The sequence below is a fragment of the Solanum stenotomum genome, chromosome 7, assembly GCF_019186545.1.
Source record: "Solanum stenotomum isolate F172 chromosome 7, ASM1918654v1, whole genome shotgun sequence".
NCBI lineage: Eukaryota > Viridiplantae > Streptophyta > Magnoliopsida > Solanales > Solanaceae > Solanum > Solanum stenotomum.
Window position 1 is genome coordinate 10,544,125 of NC_064288.1, and position 12,695 is coordinate 10,556,819.

A 12,695-nucleotide genomic window follows, 5' to 3' on the forward strand; every position below is an offset into this window, starting at 1 on the left:
GGCCAAGTATAATGGTTCAATAAAAGAGCCGAGTATTCATGATGTGATAGGTTTTATCTAGGCTTATGATTTTTAAAAGGAGAGCCCTATGGTATTCAGAGTATTATAGAACTAATTAAGTAATGATGTATAGTAAGTGGGTAAATAGTACTTAAGTTGTGAAAGAAATTGTCGATAATATGTAAATAGGTAGAATGAACATAGAGACTGACTAGTTGTCATGAAGTCTTAGTGGACGAGTATTTCTTAATTTTATCTANTATTATAGAACTAATTAAGTAATGATGTATAGTAAGTGGGTAAATAGTACTTAAGTTGTGAAAGAAATTGTCGATAATATGTAAATAGGTAGAATGAACATAGAGACTGACTAGTTGTCATGAAGTCTTAGTGGACGAGTATTTCTTAATTTTATCTATTAGTAAATGAGTTACTATAGTATGTAGTATGTGAGCAATTATATTGATATTCGTGCTTAGTATTAGTATAGTATGTGAGGAATTATATTGATATTCATGTTTAGTAATAGACACTATGCTTGAATTTGAGATTAGTGTCGTGGTCAAAAAAATGGCAACACGAGGGTTATAATGTTAGTTTTGAGATCTGATATGGTAGACTTGACATAGAGTAGGTGAGGAATTAAGATGCTAGCTATAATGAATATGAGTGGTACAGGAGTGAGATTCTTAATTTTAGATGAGAGAAATGAAGTATGACTAAGTCACTAGATTAACAAGAGTTTTAAGAGGTGTACCCGAGATCGTATGTAGTCAGATGAGGTTCTTATCAAATTTATGAGTTTTCATGTGTGCCTAGATAGTATATTTGAGCTATCAATATAGAATAGGCTGATATAAGCATTATTTTTCTTTAAAAATTAGATGAATCGACATTATAAGCTAACGAGAAGAGGTTAAGAGAAGCATCTTAAAAAGAAGTCTTAGAAGGAATCTTAGTACCTGATATATATATTGATTTAGTATCAGTTAAACAAAATTATCAGACTAAATGATATTAATACAATATATGATACTGATTTAGTATTAATTAAACAAAAATTAGTTGGAGTATATAGTGTAATTATTTAGTTGGGATAAAAATATAATTGGTTACATATTTGTAATTATTTTGCTTAGTTCCCCAAAAAAATAAAAATGGGGTGAGTTCATTGCAGAAATTTCAAAGCTGCAGGACCTATCTGTAACTGGCTCTGGTGGCTCTCAACTGTGGTATCTGTCCTGCCGTTTCCCGGAAAAGTCATCGGAGTTTATCAGGACAGTAAACACTGGAGGTATATTCGTGTTTCAATGTTACAGAGGCGGTTGATTTGCTCGAGGATTTCGAATACCGTTGTCCAATCAAACCCCGGACATAGCCAGAGCAAATGGAATGTAAAGCAAGTTACAAAATCCAACTTCTCAGCGGCACTAGAAGAGATAAGCAATTGCATTTCCGACTCTGATTTCATTGCTGTCTCATTGAAGAATACCGGAGCCTACTCTGCACCCTGGCAACGTATTATGCCTATTGACACCGCCCACACCGCCTATCTTAAAGCCAAATACGCCGCCGAACGGTTTCAGGTCCTTCAGTTCGCCGTTTGCCCCTTTTCCATAAAGGGTTCCAAGCTCATCGTGCACCCGTGCGTCACCTTCAACTCACTCATTTAATTCTTAATTTCAATTCTTAAGATTGTGTTGTGTATAAATTTCAATTAATGTTCTGTTCAATCACAAGTCTTGGGTTCAATGTTTAGATGGTTTAAAATTGTATATTAAAAAGCTATTCGGTTTGCTCAAGTGTGTAAAGTATCTTCTTCTATTGAAGAAGTACCTAGTTTTATGAGGCAGGATATTGGAGGTGGACGGCAGGGTAGGTTCTAATTTTTTAATTGTCAAATATGTTTCTAATGCTCAAATTCTTACTGAAAATGTGGTGTTCACTCTTTCTTGTGTTAGTTTGGTGCTGATGTAAGTGGCAATTTCAGATGAAGGATTAGTTGCTATATTTCTAACTAATCATTTTGTCTGAGAAAGGGAAACATGAGACATGAATGACAAGTGTTTCGTGCTTTTTGTGCAGATACAACTTTCATTTGTTCCCTCGTGATGAGTTAAAAATAGGGATGCCTTCTTATAGTTTCTCTTGTCAATCATCATACTTGACCTCTATGGCTCAAGAAGGTTTTGATTTCAATGCCTGCATATATGATGGTAAGCTGAGCTGGACTGGTTTGAAATGTAACTCATAACTGACATGTTTCTGTTATTTATTTTGATGGTTAATCTATTATTAGCATCCTTAGGTTACCTGCCAAAAACAAATGTTCAGTGGCTTTAGCAATGACCAAAGCACCTATACCCAACATCCGTTATTGGAATATAGATATGTATGGCAAGGAAAAATCTCTCTAGTTGCTGCTCCAGCTGCCTCATTCTCTATGTAATCACGTGCAAAGAACAAGTAGCAGATGCTAATAATGAAAGGAAATATCTTTGCTCAAGTTCTAGAATTGAAGTGCCTTGAAACATAATTCTTCTACCTCAATCATTTTGTTTTGAATCTTAACAGTTTTATTTGACAGCTGAGATTTTTTTTTAATTTAAAAAGAACAGTTCTATTTTTACACTTTTTCTATAGTAGATGCTATAGTTTTCTCTTGCATACCTTTAGCTGGCTGAGTAGCTTTTGCCTGAAAGCCGAAGTAACCTTCCTGCACCCTACCTTTCTTGTTCTGACAGGCATATCATATTTATCCAAATCACAAGAATCAGCTGCAGTAGATAGAATTGGAAATGCATCACCTATAAGCTGTACAGTTCAAACTCCATCAGGATATACAGTTGCTGATTCTGTATTTGCAGAAAGGATCAAATCTCGAGTTAAGAATTGGATAACTGCTTGCAAAGACACAAACAAGAAGCCTGAAGGTGAGCAGAATTATCTTTGTCAATTCAACTCTTCTTTGCTCTCTTTTTTATACTCGTGACGTCTTGCAGATGCTCTAATCAGTTCCTTGAGAAAAATTGTCTCGGGAGATGACGTATATGGATCCAGACCTTGCTTGAGCATAGATGTCTGCAGTGAACGTCAAGTGCGTCTTGTGATGGAGGTGTCTATCTTTTCTTTCTTACCTTTTGAATTGTGCTCTTGAATTTTCATAGAAACAAAACAAAAAAAAAAAATGCCGAAGCTAAAGATGCTGTTTATGGTAGCATACAACAACAACAACAACAACAACATACCCAGTGAAATCCCACTAGGTGGGGTCTGGGGAGGGTAGAGTGTACGCAGACCTTGCCACTACCTCGTAGAGATAGAGTTTATGGTAGCATACAATGTTCCAAATTTGATTATGTCCTGAAGAATGATGCCTATAGAAATTAATTGTTATCAATGTTAAAGGTCCTGTATATCCCATTACATGGAACAAAAAATCACTTAATTTGTTCTAGCTGATATTTATTAAACTTTTCTGTTGGGCCAGACACTGAAGAATTTTGTTGACGTCATACCTTTGCTAAACCCAGCAAAGGGAGGAACAATAAGGCCTGTTCGAGTTGTTTTGACAAGTTCAGAAGAAGACAGGATTCTTTTACAGGTAATAAACTAGCTTACGAACTTTGGTTTAGCTGCTTGTTGATGATTATCTTCTCCTTCTATGAATATTGCTTTGTACTCACAGAAGGAACTTCAAAATGAGGAGAAGGAGCATAATAAACGCCTCCGTGGCTTTCGAGAGGTGATCGATTTGATTTCCGCTTCTCAGAAACCTGTTGTTGCCCACAACTCTCTTAATGGTCAATCTCTCTGTGGAAATTTTTTGCTCATGTTAGAATGTGGTGACCATGCTTGTTATGTTATTTAAACATTTTGCATTTTATTTGGCAGATTTTACTTTCGTTCATTCCAAGTTCTTAGCTGCATTGCCATCAACGCTGGAAGAATTCAGAAGTTCATTATCTTTGGTCTTCCCGAATGTACTTGATGTCAACCATCTTATGAAGGAAATCAGCCCTCAGACAAAAGTGAACAATTTGCCTGCATGTATCTCGTATTTGAAACAACGGTTTTTTGCCCCTATTGATATAGAGATACCTAACCAAGGCAAGTACCCCTGATATCATGAGGCGCATGTTAGATAACGTATTTCCAGCTTTCGTTACAATGTGGTTATGCTTAATAACTTGTGGGTCGTTTGGTTGCCGATCACAGAGGAGTTATCCATCTATTAAAACTAGCATAACTTTATACTCCTTTCATTTCAATTTGTTTGTCCTGTTTTGACTTGACATGGAGTTTAAAAAATGTAAAGAAGTCTTTTGAATCTTGTGGTTTTAAATTGAAGATATGTCAAATGTATTAAATTGCCCTTTAATCTCGGGGTCTTAAACATGCCATGTGAAAGTTGGAACTAAAGATTTGCCAAAAAAGAAAAGAGTCATTCTTTTTTAAACATACTAAAAAAGAAAATAAGAACAAACAAATTAAAATGGGGGGAGTACTCGTATATCGTTTGGTTACAAAAGCAGGGCAAAATAATCTCCACATAGAGTCTAGCATAAGTTACAATGTAAGGTTGGTGTCTTTCTTTTCCACATCAAACATAGTATTGCTAATACATGTTTGGTTCATATTTTTCTTTTCCACATACCTAATGCATGCATAATTTATGAGGGAATCTATGTATTATTTATATAGGGTAGAATATAGAATAACTAATATATGAATAACCGAATCCTGCATAACTATTTTGACATGATTAATCCTTGCATTACTAATACCTACAGAATTTATCCCTGTGTAACTCTAAGTAGATACCAAACGCTCCCTTACAACATGTGGCCTGCTGGGAAGTGGCAATATCCCTGTGAAGTTTTCCATCTTGATATTTTATTGCAACACTTCTGTGTTCACTACCTACTCCGTCCCCCAACTTTTAGTTCTTTTAATTGTGTTGCTGGCCAAGAAAAAAAAATATATATTGCTGACTGGACTAGATTTTTTTTTTTTTGAGTCAAGAGTTTTTCAGAAACAACCTCTCTACCCCACAAAGGTAGGGGTAAGGTCTACGTACATCTTATCCTCATCAGACTCCACTTGTGGGAATTCTCCCCAGACCTCACTTGTGGGATTACATTGGCTATGTTGTTGTTGTACTGGACTAGTTTTTTTCTGGCTTTGCATGCAAATTTTGATTGATTTCTCTTATAATTGCTTAAATTAATTCTAACCGGTGTGAAATTAATAACAGCTGAGGTGAATGAAGTGAAGACTCTTGGACATGATGCTGTGAAGATAAGCCAATTGTTCGCAAAGCTGTGCTCCATATTGAAAATTGCTCCAAGAACTCCTGAAGCTGCTGAGGGCCATTTGCCTGATGCAATTGAATGCTACACAAACTCATACTGCCCTTGCTTTACCAGTTCTCATGGTCCCGCTGATGAAGATGTTAGTGTGAGGACTGACAATACTAGAAAGATCAGTAGTAAAAATCTAGTTTTCCTATGGGGATTCAGGGATGTGACATCTGCAGGAAAGCTGAAGAGCCTCCTATGTGGTTCACATGAAGTTTTCCATGAGTTTGATGTTAGGATGGTGGATAAAAGTTGTGCAGTGGTTGCTTTCAGGAATCCTGGTTTTGCGGAAGTCATGTTGCAGCTAATGGACTCTGGAGGAATTTGCACTAATATCCTGAAGGAGATGCTGGCAGACGGCCTGACAGCTGCAGGTTATGAGACCTACCAGAAAGTCTGTGAGTTGGGTCTATGGGAAGCAGATTTAGCAAGTTCCATGGGAAAGGCTTTGGAAGAAATTGAGAGCTTCTCAGAAGCACAGTCGAAAGAGCTGTCAGGGATGTGTTGGAATGATGATGAAATGATTAACCTGGATGACCTTTAAGATGCTTCATAAATCTGAATCATATATACCATTACCAAAGCCAAGACTGACTGGTTTTAGTATGCCGGCTTTCATCATGTATGTTTTGTTGATTGTCCTAGTTGCTGCCATTGAAGATGTATGCAGGAATGAAATTGATAGTTGATGCATCAAATGGAGAGAGTGGCTTTTTGGTGGCTATCATGGCAAACTAAGCCATTGTATATAAGTTGACGTGTTCTCTTGGATTTATGGCATTTGCTTCTAAAGAAAATTACGTTTTAGCTGACAAGGAGATCGCGTCCTGTATTTTCTTGGACAATGAGATCAGAGGATAGCTGGTTTCCGGAGGATACAGAAGTAGAGTGGCATTATTTGGTGTATCGAAACGAAGAGATAATATTTGATACGGTCACTTAGCTAAGGGTAGTTAAATTCTAGACCCCTAATATTGTTATCATGTTTGCAAGAAATTGGTTCACCCTCATTCTTGTATCACGAACTTTTCTGCTAAGGTGAGGTTGCTTTGAAGACTTTAATGTTTGTACTAACTCCACCCTTAAATTATTCTCCTAATTCAATGGCAAATATGGAGTGTGCATTGATCCAACCATTTAGGAATTCTATCATATTGTCAAGCTTGTTCCAATTGCATATCATTTTATGTCAAGAGGGGGGACATATAACATTTTGTAACTATCATTTCTTTGGTGACACTAAAATTATATGGGTCAAATATATATTTATCAAGACTCTTTTGTTTTAGAAAATTTTATGTGCATCTTTGAAATTTTTTTACTGTCCATAAAATTTTATGTGCATAATTGAAATTTGCAGGAAAAAAATTTTCCTACGGATTTTCATACTAATTCCCAAGAAAATTCTCATGTAATTCACACTTTTCTTGTAGTTATGTTGCTACTTGAACACTTTAATCTTATTCCTAAATTATCACAAGTCATCATATTAGTCTCATATGAATTCTTCATGTGTTTTCCTCTTTTAGGGGATTAGGATCATAGTTATGGCCTTGTCCTTATTTTTATTTGTCCTAGTAAGTAATGATAGCCTTAATCTCCAAATCATGCGAGGTGGTGATGATTATAGGTGCACAGCTTGATTGACCCCTACTCAAATCAATCTTCTGTTTGTGGTATAAATTAAGTATGCTTGGCATGGAAGCTATAGTAAATCTTGAGAAGCGATGACATTCCAAGTATGTACAAAGATTTTTCCCATCATGGCAAGAATCTTAAATGACCTCTCCTATTTATGAATTAAATTTATTTGCATGCCTCATAGTGTCTTGAACTGTCTCGGGCTAAACTTAACCATGATCATATCCCCAACTTCATAGTTTGTGGGTACCTCGTATGGTACATGTTGACAGCCAATTTTGGCTTCCTACAATTATTTAACTAAAGTTTTAATAATAATAATAATAATAATAATAATAATAATAATTATTATTATTATTATTATAATAATAATAGAATATATATATATATATATATATATGTTATGAAATTTTTGTAGGAATACAAAAAGATTTTTTAATTATTTATTTTATTTAATAAATTTATTTCATAAATACTATTTTTTATAAAAAAAAANATTATTTATTTTATTTAATAAATTTATTTCATAAATACTATTTTTTATAAAAAAAAATTAAATATATTGTATAAATATTACTACTTACTCTCTCATTTTAAAATTTCACGTCAAATAATTTTTTTTCTTAAGGGTTAACTCGATTTTTCTAATTAAATATAATTTCTATTATTGCGATAAATATTTTTTGACATTTTTTTAAAGTTAGGAAAGCTTAATTAATTAATAAGTTACTAATTTATATTAATTTTATTTTTAGAATGACTAATTTTATCAAATAAGCTAGTCTTGCAAAATAATTATTTTTAATTTAATAAATAACGGCTATCTAATAACGAAGCTGTTATAATTTAAACGGACCTAATTTGAGTAAAATTTTTGGCAATCCAAGTCTTTTTAATTCAGTCAATCCGTGTGCGCCACATAAGAAGCACATGGCTTGTGCTTTTTCAGCTTAAATCTTGACCATCCGATTTAATCCAACGACTTTAATTAATTCATATTATATATATATATATATATAATTATTATTATTAATTATTTTAAACCCTTTATTTTATTAACTGTCCGATCAAACGATCGGACTGCCGAGATCAAACCAAAGACTTTCCTAAACCCAAAAAGACCCCATCACCTACAACCTTTCTCCTTCCCCAGAACGTCTTCTCCATAGATGCCCAGGCGCCGCCCACGCTCTTTGCTCAGACCCCTACGCTAGTTGCGTCTTCTCCACAGACGTCTATGGCCGCCCCAAGCTCCTCTCCCATCACCACCCCATGTGCTCCCCCATCCCCTTTGTTAGAGAAACGGCTCTAGGCCGTCGAAAAAAAGCCTCATTAGTCACTCAATCCTCTCAAATCGACCTGAAAAGGTCGATTTTTGAGAGATGTTTCTTCTCCTTCGTGATTTCTTTGTTGTTTCCTCTGAGAGTTGCGTTTCTAGGAATTCAAATTTTGAATTCTTGAAGCCCAAATCGACTATAAAAGGATGGACTTCGGGTCTAAAAAAAAGGACATCTAGGAACGAGCAAGAAAATCCAATAACAAACAGACAAAGGGGACAAAAGCGACTTCAAGCATTAGATTTTAGAAAAATTCTATCTTCTTTCGTCTTTTTCATTTTCAGTGTTAAATTCGAGTTGGAGGAAGTCCTAAGGTGAATCTTGACGTCAAAGCTCTAGTTTGTTGCTCAACATAAGGTAAATTTTTTTTTTGAATCTTTATGTAGTTTTTTTTTAGTTAATATGTTTATTTACCAATAAAATTAGATTTAGTTTTCTCTTTCGTCAATATTATTTTCTCCAATGTCGTTTTCGCTTCTTGTATATGGTATTGTTTCTGTGAATATGTGTATCGATGTTGTTGGGTTTGAACCCTGTAAGAATTGTGGCTTGTGTATTACTTCATATATACTTAGCCATAACTTCACATAGTTTTATGTTATTGCTTGTAAAATCGAGCTTTATTAGTTTCCTTGTCTAGCATGAAATAATTATATTTTTTTATTACTGTTTTCAGAATGATATGAATTGTTATTCTAGCATAACTTTAATCTCTTGACGTCTTGATCTCATCCTGTTTTTCTTCGTTTAAAATCTTATGTTGTGTTAGCCTAAGTTTCAAAACTTAAGACTTGCGATCATTTCGAACTTATAGCTAATGAAGTTTTAATAGTTTTTGAGCTTAGAAGTGGATCTTGCTTATTTGCATTTATCTATATATTTTCTAATGTGGTATAAACTTTAGTTGAATGTGCTGAAAGATTTAATCGATTCAGGGCTGCTCATTTTATTCCTCTTTAGAGTCATTTTTATCTACATGAAGCTATAACTTTGCTGCTTGTTAAGCCATATAAATCCGCATCTTCTTGTGTGGTTAGTATAAATTAATTCAAGTTAAATCGGCTTAGAAAACATAACGCTTGCCCAGGTTACTGATTTTGAGTTCTACATATGAATTTCGCAAAATGTTTAGCTATCTTGATTCGTGTTGCTCTCTGCCTATGTTGGTTGTTTGGAATTTTTGAAGCCTAAGGTGCAGTATTTACCTCTTGAGAGATCTGCATACATAGCTTCAAATTAAGCTAACTTTGGATTAGTTATTCATTAAAATGATCAGATTCAAGAGCCTTACACTTGCTGTTTTTTTTCTTTCTTTCTTATCTGATGTTATTTTGCATTATAGTAGTGGTGCAACTCATTCTATTACCATGGGAGCTCTTATTTCACACAAGTATGAATTTCACTTTGATTAATCTTTTTTCATAAAGAGCTTGTGAACCAGGTTCTGCTTTTTTCATAATAAGCAGAACAGTAGCACTACATCTTTGACAAAAATATTTTAGCTGCTGTCTATTAGGAAGTGCTTATTGATTAATTCTAATCTTTTATGCTTAAGGTTGATCAATGTCTATTCTGTACATATACTCAAGAAGTCCCTGACCGCATATTAGTTCGAGTAAGTTACATGAAGTACGAAATCTATTGTTTTAAGCATGATCAGCAACCAATTGTGGAATCATTGTAAAACTCACACATCGATATAGCTATCCAACTGTTTTTGTGTGCTCACTTGAAGGTATTTTAAAGTCGATTAGCAACTCTCTAGATTAATTAAAGTTTGGTATACTAATTTCTTAAATGTCATCAAGAAACTGCCAGGATAGTATCATGCTGATGTTGCTGTTTCTGAGTATATTTTCTAGTATGTCTATGACTACATGATTCTTATTTTTATGTCTTCTGATAAATCTAAAGTCCACTTGCTAATTCTACTTCTTCTTTGTTTGTCACATGTACACTCGGGAGCGCGTTTGGAGTTAGTATATAACTCCATCTTTGTCCAAATCAGAAAAGCGACTGATAGCCACAAAAGCTCATGTCTAGCAGCCTTTATCGCGTCAAATAGTGTCCATCGCTTCCTCTTTGCTCCAAAGCTTCATATTTTCTTACATATACATTCACTTATAGTGTTGTCTTTCGACTAACATCTTACACATTAGTATTTCACTCTTAGATAAGCTTACTTTTATTTTATTTGAGTTTGTACGAATCAACTTAGAACGATGGTAAGACGTAGCTGCCCACCTCACTTCCCTTTAGATATTGGATTCATTATAGTTATTTAGCTTATAATAATATTTTCCAACTAAGTTTTATTTGTTACTTGACGTACTTTGCGGTTAAGAAAGCATGTCTTTTCAAAGAAGGAAACTAGGGAACAACCTTTTCAAAATGTTAAATTCATATTTTCAGATTTGTGTTTGGTAAGTGTTTAAAGTGCAAAATTTAGTAGCCTATAGTGCAGATTTTAGTAGTCTAAAGTGCAGTAGACTTCAGTAGCCTATAGTGCAAATTTTGGTAGTCTAAAGTGTAGCAGACTTTAGTAGCCTAAAGTGCAGATTTTGGAGGTTCAAAGTGTAGATTTTAAAGTTAAGAGAAATGCAGATTTTAAGGTTAAAGATATCACTTTCTTGAGAGTTTAAGAGTGGTATATCGATTCACAAAAATGCAGCGTTTTGAGCTCAAAAAGTGTAACATTTTGAGCTCAAAAGGGTGTCGAATTTGAGCTCAAAATGTGCATGATTTGAGTGTAAAAGTGCAGGTTTTTGGGGCCCAAAACTTAGGCTGACAAGGGGACCGGATCGGCCCGCGACTGGTTCGAGAACCGGCTCGCTGGACCTGGTCCTGTAAGTTCTCGCAGGTTGGGAGGGGTTCGGGATAGGGGACTGATGTGAGGCTAAAAATACATATTTTTAATCATTATTTTCTCACATTTATTATTTATATTTGTCCTTTTTAAGCTTAAATTTTATGGATTGTGTTAAATGGTATATTTTATTTGTAGGATTAAATTGGTGAAAAAATGAAGAAGTTTGGAGCTAAAATGAATTAAAGATGGAAGGTTGAAGAAGGAAATCAAGCATACAACTTAATGGATTAAATTGAATAAAATAATATATTTATATATTACTATATATAATAAGTGGGAATATCTACTACTTAGCACATGACAAGTGTTGGATGATATGTGCTTAGATAGTGTTGTACATTCTTCTTTTATGGTTGTACCTTTAAAATTTTTATTATTGGACAATTTAACACCATTAATTACCTACCTCATTTGGGCCCATTTTATTTATTTATATATATATATATATATATATATAAAATAAGCCACAATGCAAAGATTTTTATAGTATTTAGTTACATTGTAACTATCTTGTTAGCTTTCAACCAAAATGAGTACTTCTTTTAAATAATAAATATGTCATTGTCTGAGCTATTTATTACTCATTCCTTTTGAATTTGTTAATCTGATTTTGATCTGACACATAGTTTACGAAAGTAAATTAGATTTTGAGAAAAAATAATAAGTGATATTTGAAGTTGTCCCAGATTTTCAAAAAGACACCTTAACTTTGAATGCGTCCTATTACCCCACAAAACATTCAAAATCACAATAAATACACATTTTTTACCCAATATTTTCACTTTGGACAAAAATATCCTTCGAATGTGCAATTTCTTAAAAACAAAAAGTCGGACCCATTATTGATGTATTGAAGGATGCTTTGGTAATTTCCTATGATGAATTCGTTTTGTTTGTTTCTTTTAAATTTATTTTACTATACTAAATAATTCTATAAAATATAATGAATCACGATAATTAATTACTTAAATATTTAAAAGATATAAAAATATATAAAAGATCTGATTGACTCTTCAAATTTTACCGGTAACACATAAATTGGGACAAATGAAATAATATATATTATTTGAAAATTTCTTAGAAAATACTATAAATTACAGTAATTAACAGCTAGAAATATTTCAAAGACAAAAAAAATTGATTCAATCTCAAATTTTTTTTAATACTACATAAATTAAGAAAGAAGAAATGACCTCTATTATTTGAAAATGGCGTAAAAGTATTACAAATCATACAATAAGAATTAACAATTAAAAATTTTAAAAGACTTTAATGCTTTATACTTATTCTATTTCCACTTTGGACAAAAATATCCTCCCAATATGCATATTTTTTAAAATAAAAAGTGGGACCCATTATTGATGTATTGAAGGATGCTTTGGTAATTTTCCTATGATGAATTCATTTTGTTTGTTGTTTAATTTTTTTTTAAATAATTGTATAAAATATTATAAATCACAATAATTATTTACTTAAATATTCAAAAGA

The 12,695-nt window shown here is 33.3% G+C and overlaps 1 protein-coding gene across 1 annotated transcript; it reads left to right on the plus strand.

The window, feature by feature from the left end:
• The first annotated feature begins 1,228 nt into the window (after positions 1–1,228).
• On the plus strand, positions 1,229–6,416 carry LOC125870505 (poly(A)-specific ribonuclease PARN-like). Its single transcript, XM_049550951.1, has 8 exons — positions 1,229–1,645; positions 2,086–2,216; positions 2,745–2,933; positions 3,003–3,115; positions 3,491–3,604; positions 3,689–3,803; positions 3,895–4,110; positions 5,258–6,416. The coding sequence occupies exons 1-8, from the start codon at positions 1,311–1,313 to the stop codon at positions 5,902–5,904; spliced, it is 1,860 nt and encodes a 619-aa protein (XP_049406908.1). The 5' UTR covers positions 1,229–1,310; the 3' UTR covers positions 5,905–6,416.
• Positions 6,417–12,695: the final 6,279 nt, after the last annotated feature.